Source organism: Nannospalax galili, unplaced genomic scaffold, assembly GCF_000622305.1.
Source record: "Nannospalax galili isolate Female #2095 unplaced genomic scaffold, S.galili_v1.0 scaffold640, whole genome shotgun sequence".
NCBI lineage: Eukaryota > Metazoa > Chordata > Mammalia > Rodentia > Spalacidae > Nannospalax > Nannospalax galili.
Genome location: NW_008346088.1, coordinates 253,687 through 278,197, shown reverse-complemented (window position 1 = coordinate 278,197; position 24,511 = coordinate 253,687). Strand labels below are relative to the sequence as shown.

Sequence of the window (24,511 nt, the reverse complement as noted above, 5' to 3'; positions counted from 1 at the left end):
AGGAAGGAAGGAAGGAAGGAAGGAAGGAAGGAAGGAAGGAAGGCACTTTAGTCCATATGTGTTTGTGGAGAAAATTCAACTATACTGTATTCTACTGAATCTTTTAGGGTTAATTTCTAGTAATAGGGCTCTGACTTCAAATTAAGCTTCTAGGGAACATTGATTAAAATGACTGATTAAAAATAAGAGGAAAAAAATCCTAAGACAACTTTTTCTTACTGAATTCTTCTGAAGCTCTTTTGATGAAACGCTGTAAGTTGAATCCTTCTTGACTTACCCTGAGTGGAAATAGAGAACAATGATTCTTTTGTAAAAAATTCCCAATCGCTCTCCAAGATCACTTGCAGTTTGCCATTAGCCTTATCATTGCTATGTAAGGAGTCTTTAAATTTCCTGAGTCAGTTTTCTGGTCCTCTAATAATGTTTGCTGACCTCCTCTAGATTTCCTTTTTAAGAACTCAAGTATTGATTCTAAGACATATAATGATCTTCCTTTCTACTGTTTTAGCAGATACTAAGTTGGGCTTCCAGTTATTTTAGGTTGAAGCTTGTCAACCAGAAGCAACAACACAGCTACTGTACAGAACATGGAGATGCACATGCAGCACAGAAAAATGCAAGTACATGTTCAGAGCAGGTCTAAGAGACATGTAGGTAAAAGAGCAAGGAAAATTGAACTTAAATTTTCCGTAAAAGAATGTTTACTTCAGCTTCAGGAGGAGGGCCAATGAGTAAGTCAGTGTGAACTTTATTTAGGTCAGTTTTTGAATATAGGTCATGTTTCCACAGGCCTTTGGCTTGAGACATGTTGGACTACATAGAAAGGAAAGCAGGTTGTGAGGAGAGGAGGTTTGATGTAAAAAATGGGAAATTTAACCCCTAACTGCAGTGTACTTTTGTGGTTTTTCCATCTTAAGCTGAGTGGGCTAATAATGTAGACAATAATGTACTTGTAAATATTTAGTAACTGCCTGGGACTGGGATGAGTGAAATAAGTCCTGATCTGTAGTTTACACCAATTTCTGTGGTGCAGATGCCTCTGCCATAAGCCAGTACAAACAACTGACTGGCTGTCAGAGCTTGAAAGAGATGTAGTGATCATATGCCATTATATTTTATTTTTATCATACTGACTTAATAGGTATAATTAACCCAAGATGCATAGATAATGTGAAACATAGTAAAATAACCAGGAAATTTGCATAATTTAATGTATAATAATGGCTGCATTTAAGAGCTAGCTTGCATTTATCCTAACATTTAATAGTTGGCTCCCTCCAGCTGATATGGCCAGCTCTGTTACAAGACTGGATCCTCAGGCACACTAGCAAAAGGAAGTCATATAACTAAGTCTCCTGAGGAAATCCTTCTGATTCCCAGTGCATTGCCATGGAGTGGCATTGTGAAGACCCAATGTGCCATTATCAGCTGTGCTGTCTCTCCAATGTGCATTTCCAAAATGTGGAAGTGGACTTTTGCACCCAGAGGATACTCTGTACTTGTCCTGTCTTGTGTAGTCAATTTGAAGAAAAATTAGAGACTTCTGGAGAATCTGGAAGTCTTGAGTAGTAAAAACAGGCTGGGTATAGAGCGATGTTTCTACCATCTCCTCTTCTTAATGCAGATAACTTTGGAAGAAAGTAAACATAAGGAATTCTAAAATTTTCTGAACATGACCTTTAAAAAATGATTCACTGGATGATCTATGACCAAAAAGAGAGGCTCTGAGCAAGAGATGAAAAGTACTTCTCAAAGGTGGTGCAGCAAGTATTTTGACATTACAATCGTCAAGGAAATCTTATCATATCCCTAATTTTAAGAGAAAGGCAAAGGCTCTCAGGCAACAAAAACAAATAAAAGGGGCAAAATTCCTTGGTGATTATGTCAGTTACTTTTCTTGTTACTGTAAACAAATATAAGAAGCAATTTAAGGGAGGAAGGATTTATTGTAATGACATGTTGAAGGGATGTAAGTCCATCGTGGTGGGGAAGGCATGGCTGGCCCAGCTCATCTGTGGTCGTGGAAGTATGTAAAGCTGCTTATTTCTCTCTTAACAGACCAGGGAGCAGAGAAAAAAAAATAATTCTAGTTTTCTCTTTTTTTTCCTTTTTATCCAGTTAGGGACCACCTCCCATCCACACAATAATGCCACTCGGATTCAGGTCAGGTCTTTCTGAATAAGTTAATCCTCTCTGTGAACACCATCACAAATATACCCAAAGGTATGCTTCACTCAGTCCTAGGCGATTCTTAATCCAGTCAGGTTGACAATCAAATTTACCATCATAATGATAAATTAATGTTAAATGATGGTGAATTGTCCAAAGTATAACTGGAGGGTTGATAAATGAGGTGTAGGAATTAGAACCATAAACTTAAATCTAGATATTGGAAATAACTTCATGTGAAATTGTCAAATGTGTGAAGCACCTCTGAAGACAATAAATATTTGAGAAAGTAGAAAATAACAGAGGCTACAGTGGATTCTTTCTGAGAGCATTTGGGGAATAGGAAACGCCTAAAGCTATACCGCAAATGCAGAGCATAAGTCAGTAGAGTCAATTAACTGAAAACAGAACCAATGAGTAAAGAACAGGTCATTGCTCTTACCTAGTTCCGTAGGGAGCCTGTGGAGGGAGAGTCTCATGTAGAATGAATGGGTCCCAAGCAACACAAAAAGAAACAAGCACGTGTGGACTTATCACAGTCTGGAAGTAGCTAGCAGCTTCTAGGATATACACAACTATCAGGGGTCTGTGGAAGAAATTGAAAAAGAGTGGACAAGATGAAATGCTGGAGAAAGAGCAGTATTCAATCAGAAAAGGCCAGGCATGCATGGGGCCATCCAAAGTATAACATCAAGTGGGCTTTGGAACAGGCATCTGAAAGTATTGCCAGCACAGGGAAGTTAGAGCAAGGAATAACACAGCATCCACAGCGTGAGTCACTGGAATAATTGTCTATCTCTCCAATGCTAAGGCTCCTCTGGTTCTCATACAAGAGGCTGCAATCCCAGCAAGGCAGAAGAGACTGTATTTTACGAGCAAAAATGATGCATGGCAGAACCCTCTCCCCAGACAGCCCAGAACAGACCCAAGAGCCTATATTACAAACAGATTTTAGTGACATTGGTTTGCCATCTACTTTCTGAGAAATACACTGTAATTAGTCCAGGTCCCCAGCTGATGAGACAGGTCTGGAAACATCAGATTGAACAGGCACAGAGTTTGGGTAGTCCCATCTGGGGAGTGAGTACCAACCTCCTGTGAGAGGCAAATTCATGGCCCAGCTGTGACAATTAACTCATGGCAGTTGCTTGGAAACATCTCTTTTTATTTTGTTTTTATATCTCTGATTTTTAATGCTGATTTCCCCCCCTATGTTTAATGCTATATATTATTTAAAATACTGCTTGGAAGTAATAAAAAAAATAACTGTCTCCATTTCTCATCTAGTCAAAAGAGGAGGAAGCAAATGACACTATTTAAATATTAGTTGAATAATAAATTATTTTTATAGCAAATCTGTCTTAGTAATATATGAGAATATTTTTAAAACTCAGTTTTAATGCAAATGGATGATTTTTAAATATATGTAACTTCATATATATATCTAATATGGATGTCTATAGTATTCCTATTAACTCTTTATATATTCAAATGTGCTCACATCTACAATATGCTTTAGTTTTTAAATTTTTAATTATTTTATTTTATGTGTGAGTATTTTGTTTGCATTTAAATGAACCATGAACAATGACCCCAGGGCTCAGTCTGGAAGGCTGGATCCCCAGGCAGAGAAAAGGCTGCTAGGGAGGTGCAGTGGAGCACAGCCACCGAAGAAGCTGGTGAGATTCCAGCTGTAGAGTAAGTCAGCTTTCGGGGGACAAGGGAAATGTGCAGAAGAAAATCACAGTCAAAACATGAATATATTTCCTCATTTTAAAATATATTTTAAGTACCTAAGGAAAAATGTTTGTATGTATATCCATGTTTGTGTGTCTATGTGGGGGTGTGCATGCACATATATGCACATGCTTGTGGAGGCCAGAGGATAACCTCAAGTATTGTTCCTCAAGTGCCATTCATGTGTGTGTATGTGTGCGATATGTATATGTGTATGTGCTCGTATGTGTGAGCAGTTGTGCATGGAGCCCAGAAGTTGACACTGGATAACTTCCTCCTTCTCTCTCTCCCATTTATTTTTTCACACAAGATACCTCACTGAACTTGGAGCTCACAGATGAGACTAGACTGGCTGGCAGTGAGCTCCAAAGATTATCCTGTCCTCTGCCTCCCCCCCAAACACCAGCTCTAGGATTTTAAGTGCATGCCACCATGCCCTACTTTTTTAAACATAGGTTCTGGGAATCCAAACTCAGGTCCTCATGCTTGCAAGGCAAACACTTTACCAAATGAACTACCTTCCTGGCCCCCACCAAAAAGTTCTAATGAAGTAAAAATTTTATAGTGTTCTTGCAGGGGTAATAAGAAAGGTTACTTTAAAAATCAAAGGAAAGGGAAAAAGGAAAAAAGGTAACAACCTACCCCAAAGATGTTTATGAAGATAACTGTACTGCTAGGCTAATTTTTCTTTTAACCTCACATGCTAAAGAAACTATTCCTGAATCTGTGTGCTGGCCATTTCCTAGGCTGAAAGAAATTCAAGGTTGATTTTATTGCCAAAGGCATCTGAATCACTATAAAAAACCTTTGGCCCTTTCGATGTTTGCTGTCTCCAGAAGTTCTGAGAGATCTGGAAAGGAAGAAAGAGAGTGTAGAGAGGGTTTCAAGCAGTATTAGAGAAGCCAAGCTTTATGACTCTTCTTTACATAAAGCATTTGCTGGCGGGAGAGGACAGCAGCTGCTTTGCTGTCTCAGTGCTGCGCCACCCTACGCGACTGAAGAAGGGAAGCCAGCTGCAGCATTACACAGTGTCTACCTCAGAAAAATGGGTGCCCACTAAAGGCAGTTCTCACAAGAAGTAGAAGTTAGAGTGGGAAAACCCAGGCTGAGTACTGGGGCTTAATAGCATGGCAGTATATTTTATTAACATGGTCGGTATAAGTTCCACATTCACAAAATTCTTTCGGTATCTGTGATTCAGAAGATTCCTTTTGAATCTTTGATCATCAAAAATTATATGTATAAGTGGTATCTAGTGCTCCAGATCTCGTGTGGGGATCCCCAGCCAAGTCTCCATCCCACCCACCTCTTCCTCAGACAGTGTAACGTCTTACACCTGACCACTAAGGAGCACTGCCCTGTGCTAGCTCAGAACCAATCAGTGTAGTCATCTCTGTAATGTATTGTTACTAAATATAACTAGTCACAGGTGAACCCTTGCTTTCAGGAATGGGGAGGAATTATCTGGGTAAATCCCTGATCACAGTAAGGAGGGGCAGTTCTGCAGAGGAAGGAGGTTGATACTTGTTGGTTGATGCTAGAGAGATTAAAAACAACAGATGTCTACCACCATATGGTTTAATTATTAACATCTAGATTTGCCCATAATAAACAGTTGACTCTGTTGTGCAATGTCTTCTAGAAAGAGGGGATTTAAAAAATCAACTATTCTAATGTTAAAGTCATTATTTTTAGAAGACACTTCCAATTTATAAGGTAGTTTCAAGCTCATAAATCCAAACAGGAAATCACCTCAGCCATTTGTTTAAGCATATAAAAGACTTTCTTGGACCCAAGACATTGTGTTGCTCAAAGAAATATATTCTGTGAATGTTTTTCTTAGGTTCTTAAGTGGCTAAAATGACTCTGAGTAATTCAGGCTAACATTCATGTTATAAGGTATTATTAGCAGTGGAGACTTGATTGCCTTTGGGTTATAGTGAACCCCAAATAATTGACTAGGCAGGATCTTGGCCTTATCCCTGGCACATGGTTGCTCACCTCCAAGAGCATGTAAAGCGACCTTTTGACCTTCTATTTAGACTTGTCATTGAGTTTGATCTTAAGTTTTTATAAGATATCAGTTGGTTATATCTAACTCAACTGCCGATAAGTGAGCAGCTCTGCCTCTAGCCAGCACTGTGACACATTTATACTTGAGGGATTTGACTGAGAGCAATCCCAAACTTCCATAAGGACTGAAAGATCAAAGGACTTGCAGCTTTTCAGTAGAAGGAAGACCACAGACGTTGGTGCACTGGCTCATTTGGAGTCAGATTTCCTAGAAGTTTTTTAATTGAGAAAATAAGAAGATCCATGTTGGAGCTTTGGGTAGACAGATGAGAAGAAGCTAGTGAGAGTTGAAGGGAAAGCAGTGAGAAAAAGGAGGCACATTTCTAGGAAGAGGTGGCCATCAATGCAGGCACTGATAGCAAGCAGGTCAAATGTGGAGGAGCTCTGACAGAGAGCTCTGAATGTACAAACTGGAGTCTGTGGTGACACTGAGGAGAGTGGTTTCCATGGAGTGGAGTGAGCAGAGGCCAGACTGCAGAGAACACAGACAAGTGGGAGGAAAGAGGCTGACACAGCGTAGAGTTACTTCAAGTACAACCTTTTTGCAATGGAGAGAATAAGGGAAGGAAGGTGTTATCTGGGCAGGGGGTCAGAGTTGATACGTTTTTCACCCCACTTGAAGCACTTTATATGTAGAGGAAAAGAACATGGAAGGGGTGGTTAGAAACTGGTACTCAAGTAAAGCAAGAAGAGATTCATTTCTGGAGTGAGATTCTAGCAACAATTAAATTTATGGGACCAGGAACCCAGACTCATGGAGAAGATGGGTGAAGATGAGTCTTGGCAAGATGAAAGGGGCCAGCCATGAGAAACGAATGCTGAGGCCGCTGCAGGAGCCGAGGTTCCCTGCTCAGGAGGAGAACCACATATGGCATAAAACCTCCAGGTGAATGCCAAGCAGATGGGAGTAAAGAAAATGATTTCGGAATGTGTTGAATATGCTATTATATTCCACCTGATAGATGTATAATATATTCAACAAAGAATTAGGGCTGGGAATTGGTAGGGTAGGTGATCAAAGAAAAGAAAGCAAGATAGTAACACTGCATTCAAAGAGAGAGACTCAGGGTACAAAAGCTAGGGAGAAGATGCAAGAAAGCCTGACCATGTCTCCTTGCCTGAGAGAAAAGACACAGGTAGAATTAAAGACAGCAAACTTTAGTGGGGAGGCTTAGCCCAGTGTCTGGCACACAGTACACAGGAAGTAGTGTTGGAAAATGTAAAGCTCAATGAGCTGAAACCACAGGGGGATGAGATTGACTGAGAGTAAACAGGAGGCTGATAGACAGTGCATGTGAAAATAGTCTTCAGAGTTGTGTGCGCTACAGCCTTTCTGAGCAGATGCTGAGAGGTTGGAATCAGGGAACAGGATCTCCCAGGCTGACATTTTGGCAGGGGAATAGTCCTAGCTGATGCCAGCTACAACTATGGCCTAAGGAAGCAGCCTCAGGTGACTGCCTTTAGGGAACAAGAGTCTTCTGGGTACAGTTTCAAATGACTCTCATTCTTCATTGGACACTAACCCTGGAAACCAATAGGTGAACCAGGGACCCAGGGTAGAGTGAGGTCCAGGTCAATGTAAAGTCAGTGGGGCAAATCTTTTCTGTAATTGTCACTGGAGACCAGTACAGTGCTGCCCCCTCCCACAGGTTCCCTCTGTTTCAGAGGCTGCCATAGAAGTAGCATCACCGGGTTTCAGTTGAGGAAAAGTGCTGAAAGAAGCAGTTCTGAATAAGGTAGGGGTCTCCAGTGGAGGGGTATCTATCACTAGTTGGTTTAGACTGACTGATACATGATGGTTGAAATAAATAGGCCTTTCATCAGCTTTATTATTGTTTTAAAATCTCTGCAGATAGTACAGTTCATATTGCCTGTGCCCCCCTAAAATATTATTGGCAAGGAGTAGTCTAGGAGAACTTGGGGGGACGTGAAAGGATACCAAATAGATTACAGAAAGTCAGGTGGAATGATTAGTAATGGTTTCAAAGGAGAAGGATAAATAAATGGTGACAAATGGGTTTTGGACTTTTTCTTAATTATTTTTATTTTATGTATATGAGTGTATTACCTGCAAGTGTGTAAGTGCATTGCCCACAGAGGTCAGAAGAGGGCATTGGATTCCCTGGAACTGGAGTTATGGACAGTCGTTGGCTGCCATGTGGGTCCTGGAAATTGAACCCAGGTCCTCTGTAAGAGCAGCTGGTGCTCTTAACCACTGAGCTATCTCTCCAGCCCCAGAAATGTTTCTTTTTGGATTAACTTGGGGAAAAGGCCATATGATGCTTTCAACATTCTTCCAGTGCTCCTCTATTTACATCTCGTCCTACTTCAACCCTCTACCCCCAGGTTCAAGTCCATATTCCACAGTCTCTGTACTTTTACATCTTTGCACTTCCAGTTCAGGTGAGTCAGGCAACTGGCCTGGAACTCTTTAAAACCAACAGTGTGGCACTACTACGCTACACAGCATTATTATCATCTGAACAAAGAGTCTGCTTCTTAAATTTAGTTTTTTAAGAGGGCCCAAACTTAGAGGTCATCCATTTTCCCGGATTTCTCTTGAAATTGTACTGATGGAACTGTCTCTGGACCTCTGTTTCTGGAGCTGTGTCTCCTAGTTGGGCCCCACTCATAATTTTATCCAAAATGTTTTCTCCAACCTCAGTTGAGGAAGTCCAGCTTGGCTCCAGCCTAATCTTAACAGACCATCCAGCCTTTTCATCCCTAGTTCTAGAATATCTCATTCATCCAAGGTCAATCATCCTTCACTGTGTGCAGTGGAGATGGTGTGCAGCCTTTCAGAAGCGCTCTGGTATGTTAATTCTCAAGCATACCCAGATTCACTCATTCAATATCTTTTGGGATGGAGTATCAAATTGAGGTTGCCAAGGAAACAAGATCAAGTGTGCAGGTCACAAGAAACAAGAGCACATGGTTTTTCTGGGGCTAATTAAAAGTCATTAGTCCAGATAATGTCCATTTTATCAATGTCATTCCTACATAATAGGAAAATAGATTTCACTTTCATTTATGAGTTTTTGCTGTGGCTTCGGTAAAATAGCTGCTTCCTCATGACTACAAGAACTACTGCCAAAAAAAGTAGTTCGTGACTCCTCTTTAAGGTGGAGATGCTTTTGAGTTACCTCCTCCTGCTTTGATTTTACTGAACAGCCTTGAACCAATAGCTTGAAGTTTTCAACTGTCATCAGGATACAGGTTTTGTTCAGGTGAGGGAAAGAAAGAGATTCCATAACAGCCCTTGTTGTAACTGCCCATCACCACTCTAATCCAAGCCTGGGGAAGGCTGTAGCTACCCAGGGAGCCTGACAGCCATATGTTCTGGGTACACAGGCAGGTAAACAAGGTCAGGGTTGAATGTTAACAGTATTACTGTAAATTTCTAGTTTGGGTTAGACCTGAGGCATATAACTATGATGTTTAGTATATGAACAGAAATAAGCCCTGCCTAGGTAGTAATTTGTACCTAGATTTGTCTTGATAACAATAGTCAGGTAAAGTCCCTTTAATGTATATATTTATCCTTGTCATAGTTCTCAGAATGTGGTCCTTAGGCCAGCAGCGTTGGCATCATGTGGAAACCTTTCCAAATGATGATTTGCAGGCTACACTCACTACTATGGAAGTAGAGCTTCCAAGGTAGAGGTGACCAGCCGCCTGCCCCTCTGGGTGATTCCCACTAGGCTCTTCTTCTCTATGTAAGCTCTTGCTCATTGGCATTGTCTGAGGGAACTTACCACCAAGTATCAGTACTTGGGCCCCAACACTAGGTTTGGATGGAATTAGTAAGAGATAAGGTCCTGACATCAGAAGCTTTGTGTAAGTTTAGTGATTCCAGTGCCATTTAAGAACCATCATCGTATAGAGACCCAGGTAGCAGTGCTCCAGTTCAGGACTCCGTGATCAATGCAAAACAGTTATTGAGAACAACTTGCCTTTTGCTGGAGTGTTGACTTAGTCATACTAATACCCAGCAAAGCACAAATCATGTAAAATTTAGTAGGGTAGGAACCCTGTCTGCCTTCCCCCCAATGTTTTATCCTGAACACTTGCAGCAGTGTTTGGCATTGAAAGTGAGTTGACAGTCAGCTAGGCAGTGGGGTTCCGAGAGCCTCACAAAGGACTGAGCTGGAAGAATGATCTCTGTTTGGGGCTGGCCTGGGTCCATCAGTTCCCATTCTGTGGCAGCAGTGATTCCTCTCTGTTCTTGCTCCTTACATTCTGTACCAGGATGTCACTGCCTTGAGTCAGGAGTCACGTAACTGTTTTGAGGAACTGGTTTCTGCTGATGCCTTTCCCAGAATTCCATGGAGCATATTTTCCCTTTCTCTGGCATTATAGGGGTAATGCTCAGTGGTGTGATCTGGTCTACATGGGATTTCCATGCCTGATCTGGAAAGACTTCTCTTCATGTGAGAGGTGCTGACTGACACCCAGCCCACCTTTGTTTTGATTTTTACATTGTTCTCCAGTACCCTATAGATAATGGAAAGTTCTCTCCCATTTGGTGAGAATACCTACTGAAAAAAATTTGAGTACCAAATGGATTTCCCAACAGGTTAGAAAAAAAAAAGACAGAAAGAAACCACTCATTCTCCAGGATGCAGCTACTGAAATCCCTCTGGCAAAGACACCTCTAATATGTGCCTGTTTCACACTTTCATGTTGAATATTGAAAGACTTCAACATTCTATAGCAAGTTTGTTCATAAACAGCCTTTAGTTCAAGGGAGCAAATCACTCCCTTGAAATTTTGGAGTAGGGAGATCACTGTTTGTTGCCATGCCCTAACTAAAACCTGCCTTTCTGCTCTATTTTATTTACTGCTTAACTTGTCCTTTGGGGTATTACTGTTCCTGGTTCTTAATTGCAGTGTCTGACACTGTGTACCTTTCTTGGCAAGCCTTTTCCCTTTGGTTGCTCTAGTGTTTAGACTGAAGTTACCCATGATTCCAGATAGGAGAAAAATCTAGATTTTTGTGTATAATAGTTTGTCCTGTTCTTAATGAGGTTTCACCGAAACCAAACAAGGTTGTTACTGCAGCTTAAGGTATACTCACTTCTTTATGTGTAGTACACACGTAAAACATAAAAAGATCTCCTAGATGATACATAAATTCTCTACTTGTACATGAAAGCTTACTGTCCTCCAACTCACTCAGGCCTGGTGGCTTAAATAAAATCCTTCTCAGATTATTGTTAATGCGGGGCCTGATTCCACAGCAGCTATTGCTTTTGAACAATGTGATGCTTCTCTTCCCCCAAGAGAAGTCGAAAACGCATCTTTTGCAGCACTTTCAACCTTCGTCAACTCAGGGAGCATAAAACAGACTGAGAAATGAACGCAGGGCTCCTATTTGGGGATTCAGTGCACAACTTAAAAACTATTGAGTTTAGCTATTTCCTGACATTGACTTTCATAGCAACAGTTTAATTTGGAGAAAATCTGCTACCTCAAATAGCTAAAAGTATTTATGTGGAAAAATTTCCAAATGATTGACTTTACTGTGTTGCTATTTTCTTTCCCCATGAATATGTGAGTATTTGGCTTTCTCCCAAGAGTTTTTTCTGCATCACTTCTCTTTAGGAAAAGAAATTTTCTACCCAGAGTAGAAGCACCAGGAGTTTCCCTCCTCTAAGCAAGGTATTGTTTGAGTTTAAACCACAACATCTCTAAAAATGAGGAATTGATGCTTTGCCTGTGGCCTTAAATTTTTCCATGCCAATCATTGAGGTCATCTGAGTAACCTTGAGATCACTGTGGAGCTGGGCCACTGTCAGCAGTTTGTGCTTTCTGCAGCCCTGCCCAGTGCCTGTGCTCCCCTTCGGATCAGTTTTACTAAAAGTGTCCTCTCCACTGCCTCTCCTTCCTTACTCCAACTGATCGATGTTGCTAACATCACCAGTGACTCTCCATAATTTAATGTAATCATTACTATGGGTTATCATCAATCTTTCTGTAGCATTTGGCATTTCAAATGTCATTTTCCTAAAGTTAAGACCATTTAGCCTCATTTTCGTAAACAGTTTCCTCTTCCTTTGTCCCTTTCTTTTGTAAAATTTACTTTTGTATATCAACCATGTACATATGCGGTGACTATAGAACCCAGAAGAGGGCATGGGATACCCTATAACTAGTGTTTCAAGTGGTTATGAGCTGCCATGTGGCTACTGGAAATGAAACCCAGGTTCTCTGCAAGAGCAGCAAATGTTCTTAACCTGTGAGCCATCTCACCTGCTCCCTATTGTCTTGTTTGTAAGTATTGTTTCCTTGGAAATCAGTTCTAGACCTGCTTCACTTCTGATCTTACACTTGCATCCTGGAGGGCAGCATCTTCTCTGTGACTCCAATTCTGCTCTGCTGTTGGAGTCATCCCATCTGCTTTTCCAGCCCAGGTCCACGAACCAGGTCTAAGCCCAATCAGAACCTAGTTACCCCTATGCCCCGTTTCTTTTTTAGGTTCCTAGTCTTAGGGAGAACAATAATGTTCACTGTGCAATACAGAAACCTTAATTTCTTCCTCTATCATTTTCCTTGCCTTATAAATAAGCTAACATTTTCTATTTCCCATATATCTCTTAAATCCCTGTCTTCCCTGACACCTTGCCAGTATCCTTCTGCTGTAGGTTGAGAAATGACCAGCTTTGATCTAGATTGTTCCATCTTGCCTACTTAACATCCACCCTGCAGATTCCAGGAGCATTTGACCATCTCAGGTCTCTGATCAAAGCTCTCATTCTTTTACAGTCCTCTCATATGGCTCATCCAACCTCAGCCCGAGTCCTCGCAGACCCTCATCTTGCCATGTTCATGTGTGGTCTTACTGGATTTTTTTCATTTCTTCACACATACCATGGTCTCTCATCTCGGGACTTTCACATGCTATTTTCTTCTGCCTGGTACATTCTTTTTGTTCTCTCCCCCTGTGGTTAATTACTACTCCTCTTTTGAGTCTTAGTCTCTCCCAGATCCTCCCAAATCTGTCAATGGCACCTTTCCCATGGCTTCTGCCCATTGTCCCATCAGAACACAGGCCCCTGTATCACAGTTGCCTCATCTTGATACTCGAATTACAGCACCTGTTCTGGAAGGACAGGACTGTATCGCCCATGTTGACCATGCTCCATGGGTGCCTAGCATAGTGTTGGATTCACAGTTGGCACTGAGCTCAGTAAATACTAAATGAATGAATGAGGCCCAGAGTAAACTGTGAGCCATCCTTCTCCATGACACACGTATAAATAAATGCCATAATCTCATTTGCAGTTTCTTCCACACTAGTCAAGCTCCCCTGGCAGCAGGAACATCTATGACTTTCCCATAAAGCAGATAAAAACTTTGTTGCAAATAAAGGAACCTATATATCCCATAGGAAGAAAAGCTTTCCAAAGGTTCTGAGAATTAGCATATGGTAATTGGCAAGTCCCAGGGTATCTTTCAATCGAACCTTCACAGAAGTTCACTTAGCTTGTACGCAGTGCTTAAATTGAGTAGAACCTCATTAGGGAGGTGTGTCATGCCTTAGTGAAGATGGAGAGAATGAGAAATACAGCTTCCCATGATGTGGAGGCTGGGAAGACAGGGAACAAGGTGCCCTGTGGGCCCTCAAATGCATGTGTTGGAATGGAATTGACTGCTGATATTGAAAAGGATACAGGCCATGACCTTCGAAGAAAGCTATGATTGCCCTTCCAAATCCCGTTCTAGGCTTTGCAATTTCAAGAGGATCTACTGCATGCTTTCTTTCTGTTCTCTCCCCGCACTTCTCCTTCATTGCCAGCTCATGAGCAATCAGATTTTAAAGAACATCCCTTCCAGGAAACATCTTCCTAAGGAAACCATATGACTGCCAGGTTCAGCCCACCACACTATCCCTGTTTCAGTCTGCCACCATGCATCATTTATGTGCTCTGTTCTTCCCATTCTGAGCCCTTCTGTTCTACTTTGCCTCTCTGTTTCTGTGAGCAAGCCAGTAAGTAGCAAAACCAACTTCGGGGAGGAAAGGATTTATTTCTTATTACAACTTCCAGGTCACAATCCATCACTGAAGGAAATCAGGGCAAGAATCTGGACTCAGGAACTGAAGCACAGACCATGGGGTAATGCTGCTTACTAGCTTACTCCTCTGGCTCCTGCTTTCTTATACAATGCAAGACCACTTGCCCAGGGTTGGCACCACCCACAGTGGACTGGACCCTTCTGCATCACTCAATAATCAAGAAAATGCCTCACAGACATGCCTACAGGTCACTTATTTGAAGTTCCTTCTTCCTAGGTGTTTCAAGTTGACAACTGAACCCGTCCGTCACAGTTTCCCTTCCATGGTCTCTGTGACTAGGGTAAAACAGAAAAGGTGCCCATTCTCAGGTGACAACCCTACACATGCCGTCTTTTCATCTTTGTGCTTGTCACTTCTTGCCTCTCCAAATCCTCATTGTCAAGACCCAGCTCAGATGTTCCTCCTTCATGAAGCTTTTGTTATGACCTAAACAGTATTCAACAGTATAACAAGTAGCTATCTCACCTTTCTCCAACTCCAGGAGATCATATTTGTACCTACCTTAAGGTTCTGGACACCTTGTTTAGTTTCTTAAGAATGCCTTGTTTCTGCTAAATTATGTATTTCTAAAGGAAGACTTTTTTATCAGCATGTCCACACTAACACAGTAGGTATTCGGGGGTAATTGAGGTAGAAGGAGAGATGCAGCGGGGGAAGGGGAGTGGAGCACACAAAGGTGAATTAACGGGGTAAGGGTGGGGCTAAGCTTGGGCACTGAGACTAGTCATCCTGGATTTGATTTCTGCTCTGTCACTTACTAGGCATGAGACTTTGGACATGCTACATGAACATGTAACATGTCTGTGCCTCCATTTCTGTATCTGTAAAAGAGAATACAAAATTATGCCCTTACATATGATTGATGTAAAGCCTAAATAAAGCATTTAGTATAAGACCTGTTGCCTAGTGAGCACTCAAAAAATATCAGCATTTACAATACAGAGAGTCTAGTGAAGCTACCCCATGGAAAATGCTGGTGTGTACACTAAGGGCAAAGGACATTTGTGACTGGTCAAATCACATTGAAGGAAGTCAGATCTACATTGTTGCTGATAGAAGACCAGCAATGGCATTTTCCCTTGAGAACTTGGGTACCTGCTTTTTAGAAAATGTGAATCTCATTTCTGTGGTTCAACAGAGGAATAGTTTTGACAAGAAGACAGCAGAAGAGGTTGTCCATACATGGGCAGCAGAGGAGAGCCAGGTAAGCTTGTAGTACTGAGTTGGCATTTTAATGGACCCTGTTTTAATGTCTAATGATTTGAAAGAGATGGAAAACTTATGCTAAATGAAAGCCATGTTTTTGCTGCCATCTACAGATGCCAGAATACAATTTTTAAAGTTTCTTAACATGCCCACATGCCCACTCAGAAAGGGCATCTTGACTGAGTGACACTATATCTAAAATTTAGTTTAAGTTCTAGTAAGCTAAATTTAGGCATATTATTACAGCAGTTTCTTTTACCCTAATTTCTAAAACTGTATATATTTAGTCAGGAATACCGCCTTCTGACTCCTCAGGTTGTATTGAAATTTGTCATCCAGACACTGGTCTCAACTCAGGACTGGGCTGATCATTGCTCAGGGCAGCTTCACTGCCGCTATGGCAACCAGCAGACAGGACCAAAGTTTAAAATGGTCAGTGAAGAATGAGCTGAGCTGGATTTTACTCCAGGCTTTCCTGCATTTGTCTGGTTGTTACTATAGTTACGGTAAATTGTCTCTCATTGTTTGAATATGAGAAATCAAAAAAGTAAAGCCAAACTGCAGTAGTGTCTCATCTGAGACATTTCCTGTGCTCTGTCCTCTTATCCCTGTATACAGTAATTATGGCACCCCAACTGTCCTGTGTGTTATTTTTAAAGGGTTAAATATAGACAGAAATTATTGGAGAAGCGTCTGATGGAGAAAAAAGAAGTGGCCCTTCAAGAAGCACACAAAGAGGAAGAGAGAGAGAGGCGGCTAGAAGCCCTGCGGAAACAGGTGTTTTCAACGTGGGAATTTTGATTTTTTTAATGTTTCTAAGCGCTCTCGAGATTTAGTTCATGACATCTGTCATACACAGTGTAACTCTTCCAAACTAGGACACTGATTTTTGTTCCTGCAAGCGATTAGGTTTTTGTTGAGCCAGGTCCAAGATCGTAGTATATTAAGAGAACTTTATCAGCACTGTTCATTATTCAAACAGTTCCCTTTGCAACAGTGAAACTCTGCTTCCAGTCAAAGTACTTCACTGTCCTCAGAAATGTGGTAGAGCAAGATAATCCTCTTCAGGCGGGAACCTTTGCTTGGAAAAATCGCAGTCAATGGCGTGTAAGAGACTACTTTAAAATCCCTTTTGTAGGGAAATAAAAACCTCCCATTTCTTTGCCTGATAAAAGTAGGCAAAGCTAGGTGAAAATTAGATAGTACATAGCAAAAGCAAGAATTTAAGAGACTGGGAAATGTGAAACAGTTCCTCTGGTAATTTTTCAGAACATTGAACCCAAAGTGATTTGTTGAACAGATAAACTCTATAATGTTGAACATTATAAACTATATTGCTAGCTAATAAGAAATGCCTGTCTACTTTTCTTTCATGTGAGTAGAGATCACACAGAGCCATGGATGGAACTTGACCTTGGGTGTCCTTCAAATCTGGGACATCCTGGTTTGATTGCCAGTGTCAGAGGAATCTTAGATCATTTGCTTACTATTTCTCAGCTCCATTTCCTCATCTGAAAAAATAATGGGAATAACAACACTAGTGCCTGCCCTAAAGGTGTGCGGTCATTCAAGATCAAATTAGTGAGTACTTACTCAGTGTAAAGCCCTCTTCCAGTACTCTAAGGTGGTACTTGGTCTCATCTCTCTGGTACCCCTATGAGGTAAGTATCATTAATACCCCCATTTTTCAAAAGAGGAAACCAAGGAGGCACAGAGATCAGGTACTTTTTCCAAAGTCATACAGGTCGTGTCAGATGGAATTCCTCTGAGGGAAGCCTAGTTAAGTGAGAGTACAGATGTGGGGTAGATGCAGACAGCTCTCACATCATCATCTTCAATAAAATATACCATAGAGATGAATTCAAAGCACAGGAATGTAAGTCATCCTCACCCTAGAGCTGAGAAAATTCAAATTATTCAATCATTAGCAAATAATTACATACCACAGCCTTCTGTTGCCATTACTGAACACATTCTTGTTGCAAATACAACTTTGAGAACCACAGAGTCCATATGACTAGAATTTTCCTTCCTTTGAAGGAAGAAATATCTGTGCCCATTATCTGTAATCAGTATTTAGAATTATAGTATAAGATATTTAAGCTATAAAACCTATAATAATTAAATTCTGTTTGACCCCCAATTACTTCATCTACAGCTTCTAAATGGCATTAAAATGCCATTTACTTCATGCTAATTCTTGACTTGCAAAATTAACAAGCAGGTGTTACTAATGGTTTATAAAATTTATAAAATTAGTGGCTTCTTTTCATTAAGATGCAGGTTTGAACTATTCTCACTATGCAGGGCAAGGACATTTGTGTTTGAATGACTGTGCAGATTTGCACTAGATAGAGGAATCATTGTTTCTAACAGCCCCTAGAAATCTAGTTGCCTGGTACAATGGAAATTCAGCCAACTTGCCCAGAAATGAAGGGATGATTGATTTTACCACAACTGATTTGCTCTGGAGTCAGTTTAATCGGATTAAACCTTCTAGAAAGCTTCATGGGATTGTTACCATAACTATAAATTGTTAGCTGCTAAAATATGAATTTTTTGTTGCTTTTTGTCATTTTCAAGGGGTTTTCTATATAAGATATATCTATATATATGTAGGGTTTCTATATAAGATTTCCCCTGACTTTCATCATAGACATTTTAATCTGAGATTAATCATAAATGTGACTAATAATTAGCAGATGATTATGGCCTTTAAATATTTTGTTTGATACATGTTTTAACTCCATTGTAACTTTTTAGGACTGGATTTAATATTCCTTCTGCCCTTTCCTCTTAGGTTTTATATTTAATAAACTTCTTTAATGGTCATAAGACATTTACGTTACCCAGAAGCACTTAGCACGTTCTTTCTCCTGAGTGGCTATGCTTTCTCATCAGGTTGCTGTTGTCACTCCATTTGATCCAGTTCGAATGATGTCAGATACAATGGCGTGGAAAGCTAGGGTGGGCATGGAAATGAAAGAAGAATTTATTCTTAAAAAGCCACTGTTCACATTGACTACATACAATGAGCAACAGGTAATTATGGGCATGAGCAGGATTGATGGCAAAATCCATGCTGAGGATAAGAATCATTGGAGAAGTGTGTGCTTGGGGTTTCAATAATTGCTTTCAACATTTGCATTTAAATATCTTACATGTTAGCATATTTTTTTACTTCTAAGTGATAACACATAATTACTGCATGATTCTAAGTATTATAAAATGGTGACCATAGAACAAAACAGTTTACTGGAAAATCATCAATCTCCCACTGAAAATTTTTTAAAATAAAAACTATAAAGTTTGATTTAAAAGTCATTCATATTGCCTTATAGCTCAAATACTCCTCTGTTGTATTAAGAGTTTACATTTAAATTTGAAATATAAATCCTGTTAAATGAGCAGCTGAGGAGACAGATGAGACAGTTCTGAAGTAAGCTGCCAGAGATGATCCAGTCAGGTAACAGTGAGGCAGTTTCTGTGGAAATGCCATTGAGGAACCTAACCATTTGTAGAGACTTAGAATTCATGAGTCTGTGTCTGGCACTGAGAAGGGATCGTTCAAAGACCTTTTAGAGAGGTGGAGAGGGAGGGAAGACATATGAATGAATATCACTGGAATTAAAATGGAAAGCAGTCGCGAATTTTACAGATCTAAGGGGGAAAGAAGTTAGGAAGCCTCTGTTGCCCAATGAGTCCAGAGTGTCTCTGCTATGTGCTGAATGCTTTATAGCAAATAGTTAAGACTGATATTTCATTCATTTAGCAATCAAACAAACATGAAGTATATCCTATAGTCTGGCTCTGCGTAAGATGTAGCCTTGGGCTACCTCTTGAATTGACTAGACTGACCCTGCCTGGAGGAAGTGAATAGAGTGCCCAGGTTAGGAGGGAAAGTAGTGTGTATAGAAATAATGCACAAGGATTAGAACAGCTCCATGCTGGAGGTGGGGAGAGAGCGCTCAACCCTGATGGGGAGGTTAGAGGGGGTGTGAGAGGTGGAGCTTCTGAACTCTCTAGCTTCGTTAAGGATTGGAGGCAGTAGTTATAAAAGTCATTCAAGATTTATAATAAAAGCAAGCAAAAAAAAAATAGGTTGAGGTGGATAGGGAGAAGAATTACTTATAAGAATGTATGGGTATCTCCAGACACCAGCTGCCAAAGTGGGGAGGGCAGGTGGGCCCTGAAAGGACTGAGCACAGAGGGTGGAAAAGTCTCAGGGAGCAGGACTGAGCAATCAGAGTTTTACCAGACAGGAGAGACAGAGAGGAGGCCCTTCCTTGTATGTCTTCAGTGTAAGAAACATGGCAGGGGCACATGAAACGATTGCTTACACATTAGAGTGGAAACTTGGGCGAGGGCCCTGCTATGACAGATAACAAGTCATGCTACTCAGATATCTGGCCTTTATCCTGTGAATAGATGTGAGACTTTGAAGCAGGTAAGCCATATCATCTCCATCTATGTGTAGTCCTATGTCCTAAATAGAAAACTGATGAGCGTAGGAGTAGGGCAAGAAACTTTCAAGATGGCAGAACCCTCATGGGAGTGGTGGTGAGAGAGTCAAGAATGACTCTGACAGAGAGGGAGAGGATAAAGTGAGGATAGTTCCAAACAAGTACTGGTAAGAGCCTGCATTGTGGATTCAAACCCACATCTGAGATTTATTAGCTATGTGCACTTGCATAAGCTATTAACATCTTTATGTTTGTTTTCTTCATGTGCAAAATAATTACTTTCAATGTTCTTATGAGGATTAGAAATAATAAATATCAACTGCCTAGAATATTGCCTGGTACTCAGCAGTAATTCAGCGAATGAGTGCCATTTTGTGGCTCTGCCATTAACCATATAAGAATACAGAAGGAAAACAAGCCCAGAGAGGAGAATTCGTTTTGTTCATGTCATGTTCAGGGTGAAGAGGTCTAGTGCACATTTACAAGAAACCTATTACCTGCCTCTGGGGAGGGGAAGCAGTGAGCCGAGCAAGGTCTGGGTAAGAAAAGGTTCCCATTTTCATTTTCTATTTACTAAAAAGAATAATGAAAAAAAAATGTAAACTTCATAAGCCTGGAGCTGAAAAAGTGAACCTTGAACAGAATTTGAAAGTTAATGGCACACAGATCACAGAGGAAGTGTGGTCCTCTGTGAGTGGGTAAGAATGAGTTAGGACAGAAAAGGAGAAGCTGGGGTCCTTAGCTCAACAGACTGATTTTCAGACACAAATCCCTGGGCTACTCCTGACCTCACACTCACCATTGCTCCAGCTCTGTGTCTGATTGGTTGCTAAGTTCCACGGATTCCTCCTTTCAGAGCACTTCTGACAGCTCTTCCTTGATTCCAGCCAAGTTGAGGCACTTATTACATCATGTCTAGACTCCTGACCCACCCCCTGCCTTCATCTCTTCTCTCCCTACACCTTAAATTTATTCTGAACTTACAATCAGATCCATCTTCTTTTACAGATACACTGATTACATTATTTTTTAAAGCAGAAACAAACACCACCGGACTAGCATAGCCTTCAAGAATTTTGAACCCAAAGCCTAGTCTGAGAGCGTTCTTGTTTGACCCGCTCAGTGGCACCCAGTATTCTTCCCCAACTCCCTTTATCCCAAATTGAACCTTTTCATCCCAATGTTTGTATGGCCCTCCTTTGCTTTAAAGGCAATTAAGTTGGACTTCAAGGTTAGCTCAATTGCTTCTTACCTGAAACCACCTCATGCCACCAGCACCACACATACCTCCATGTTTTACTACTTGTGGCCACAATTTTATTTATGTGCCTCTTTATTACTGACATGCATGTAGGAAATCTTTGAGGGAAGAACTGTTTTCAACAGCTTATAACCTTATCTTCTTGGGGGGGGGGACTTCAAATCCATGTAAAATGCCTCATTAGGTGAAAATTCAATGTGACTACCTTCTTTTTTTATTTTTATTTTTATTTTTCAATTTTTAATTGAATTTTTATGTATTTCACACATAAAATCATCTTTATACTCCCTGCCTCCTTCCCCTTTGGCACCCTCCTGTAGTGCCCCCCCAATGAAGTTCATACATTCTGTCATCTGTATTAAGGCCTATTATGGAAAGTTAGTGTCTTGAGATATCCCTCGGTACAAGTTCATCCACCAGGATTTAGTCAGCCTATCTTAAGTCTTTCCCTTCAAGAAGATCAGCTCTTCCTCACCCTTCAGTCATCAATAATTCTTCCACTAAGATTGGGAGCTGCTGTTATTTCCATAGCTGGGTTTTTGTCTGCCTAAGTTTGCACGGGTCTTGTGCATGCTGACACCATTGCTGTAGGTTTGTATGAGAAGGGTCCCAGGTACCTCTAGGACCATTTCTGTATGGTCATGCACCTCCTGGCTCTTACAATCTTTCTGCCCCCTCTTCTGCAATGGTTCCTGAGCCCTTGGTAGATGGACCTCAATATAGTAGTTCTGTCCAAGGACCACATTCTCTAGACTCTTCTTTGTGTTTTGACCATTTGTGGCCTTTTGTGTTCCTGGCTTTCTGTTGCATGAGGGAGCTTCATTGATGAGAACCAACAGATGCATTAGTGCTCTCTTCATCCCTTGTTCTACGTTCCGTGAGTCTTAGGTGTAGAGGTTGCATCCTGGATGTGCCACTTAGGCTTGGGCAATTCGCAGAGAATCTCTTTGTGTGACCAGTGCTGTAACTCTGTAATGATCTCTGTCTGTTGAAAAAGAAGCTGCTTTGATGGGTGGTGACTGGGATACTTATCTATAAATTTAAGGCTACATATTTTGCACATAGTAAGAAATTACATTTGCCTAGGGATATGAGAGCCTTGGGGTTTTCTATAAGAGCTATGACCTCTCCAGCTATGTGTATTTGGCTAGCTTTTTAGTCCCAGACATGAATTTCCTCTCATTGAGTGGGTTTTATGTTCAATTAGGTAGCTGTTGATTAACCACAAGATAAAAGTGCCACTACTGCACCAATGTCGTTTGCTTGTGCTGCTCATTGATGTGGTTTTTAGGCCTTGAAGCTAGGATTGGACCACTGATTGATGTTCTCCCTTACCAGCTGGCATAGTGCTCTCCAAAGCTATGAGAGCTAACCTTCAGGGGAGGTGGCTTCCAGGTCAGTTCTAGCTCCATTGCACCAAATCCTGTGTCCAAAGTATGTCCTGTCTTCAGCAATAGGTTCTTACCATCAAATTCTGGGAAGCCATTAAGGACTGTGGCAATAGCCTGTGTAATTTTGGGAGTCTCTTGGACTACTCTGGCCAGCAACTCAAAGGAAGGTTTCTCCTATCTGGCACTGTTTCTTACTTTGTTGACTACCTTCTTATAATGACAAAGAATGTGTTGACATTTAATATTCATAGCGGGAGGAGGGTAATAAGTCCAATCAACTACAAATGGGAACAACAACAGAGCTTCTTGTGTGTCTGCTCCCACTTAGCTTCAGATGGATGGAGGCATTTCCAAGTCTGTTTGGAATGCAAACTGCCTTGGAGGAAGGTTCTATTGATTTTGATTTTCATGAAATGACCATGTGTTTAAGCTTAATTTTTATATTACTAAATGATGGAAAGGTTAAAATGTCTGTTAAAAGATATTTAGGAAGTTGATCTGTTTATTAAAGTAGATTTATTTAACATTAATGTTAATGTTAACATTAATTAAAATATATTTAATTATGTACATGATTTATCTACATAATTCTAGCCACAATAATGAATCAACAATAGTTCTAAACTCAGCTTCTTTTATCTCATCTTTCAACAATTTTAGTGTATTTTTTTTATTAATCTAGTACATAATGTTGAATATAGCTTATATTGGAAATACATAATAAGTGACACTCCAAAAAGGTTTAGACGTTTTTAGTAAAAAAAAAAATCCATAGTCACAGTATCAACAAAGTTTACTGTCACTTAGTCATCTATCCAACAAAAACAAATTAAGCAACTTGGAAAAACTATGAAACTAAATGATAAAATTTACTTTAATTAGAAGACTTGTTATTTATTTAAATTGTGTTTTTTCCACAGATAATTTCTGACCCCAGGCTTCGCTTTGAGTTAGCACTTCGAGAAGCTGGACTTCATAAGACATTGTATGCTAAAGAGATGTTACCAAAAATCTGTCCTCAGAAACTTCCAAGAAAGGACACGGAGTCAACTGTATTTAAATCCTAGAGCTCATATGTAAACACACACACACACACACATACACACACACACACACACACACACACACATATATAAATGATTACCACTTCTAAAGGTTTAAAAAATGCCAGGCATAGAAATCATAGCATTCTATTAAACAATTTTGTCTTTTTTATGATTTTTTATGAATTATTTCATTTATCTTTAAGTTGCATTTATTATTACCCAATTTGCCAGGATTAAGGGCTTTTGTTATATATACTGTCATTTAGTAAACTGTATTTGGAAATTGTTTAGCCTATGAAAAGTAGCTCAAGATAACCGTTTGTGAGAAATATAAATTACACAGCTGACATTCATTTCTACTTGTTATTTTGCCATCTGACTTTTAATTATGGGAGCTTCATTATCATTAATACTTCTATTATTTTTTGATCATTAGAAAGTTCAACCTTTCTCTAAATTTAGAAACCAATTTGGTACATCATGTTTACTGCAAACCAATCATCCGAACAATCTCACTTTGCAAATTTGCCTTAAGAATACATTAGAATTAATGTTCCAAGCATGGGACTACCTATTTTGGCTTTGGGGAAAATGTCTGCAGGTTTATCTAGAAGGAATTCTTAAAATTTTATGATACCCAAAATGCTGTCAAAAGTTCCAAACTAAGAAAAAAAAATCTAGATGATTTTCTGGAAAAGGAGTATTCAAATGAAGCCCAAACATATATTTTTGGCTATTTCTGAAAAACGGGTAAATCCTGTTGTTAAAATTTGCTGGTTGCCAACAGTATTAAGAAGTCTGTCCACTTTTTTTTCTGTATTGCCGTTCCCTGTTTTTCCCACCCGCCTCTAACCAAGGGATTATTGTCTATAGGTAGTTACCGGAATGTTTTCCTGAAAAACGGGTAAACCGTGTTGTTAATATTCTCTGGTTGCAAACAGTATTAAGAAGTCTGCCCTCTTTTTTTTCTGTATTGCCGTTCCCTGTTTTCCCCACCCGCCTCTAACCAAGGGATTATTGTCTATAGGTAGTTACCGGAATGGTAAACGAGAGAGAGAGAGAGAGAGAGAGAGAGAGAGAGAGAGAGA

The 24,511-nt window shown here is 40.3% G+C and overlaps 1 protein-coding gene across 7 annotated transcripts in view; it reads left to right on the top strand.

Annotated features, from left to right (window-relative positions):
* The window catches only part of Ccdc148 (coiled-coil domain containing 148), a 376,894-nt gene extending 352,620 nt beyond the window's left edge, over positions 1–24,274 (top strand). For 6 of the 7 annotated variants that reach the window (XM_029568022.1, XM_029568021.1, XM_029568019.1 and 3 more), the window contains 3 exons: positions 15,922–16,039; positions 18,164–18,304; positions 23,298–23,451. In XM_029568022.1, coding sequence (XP_029423882.1) covers positions 15,922–16,039; positions 18,164–18,304; positions 23,298–23,444 — 406 coding nt within the window. In that variant the 3' untranslated portion in view covers positions 23,445–23,451. Of the gene's footprint in view, positions 1–15,921; positions 16,040–18,163; positions 18,305–23,297 lie in introns of all 7 variants that reach the window. The other variant, XM_008842508.3, reaches the window with a different exon arrangement.
* The last annotated feature ends 237 nt before the right edge of the window (positions 24,275–24,511 follow it).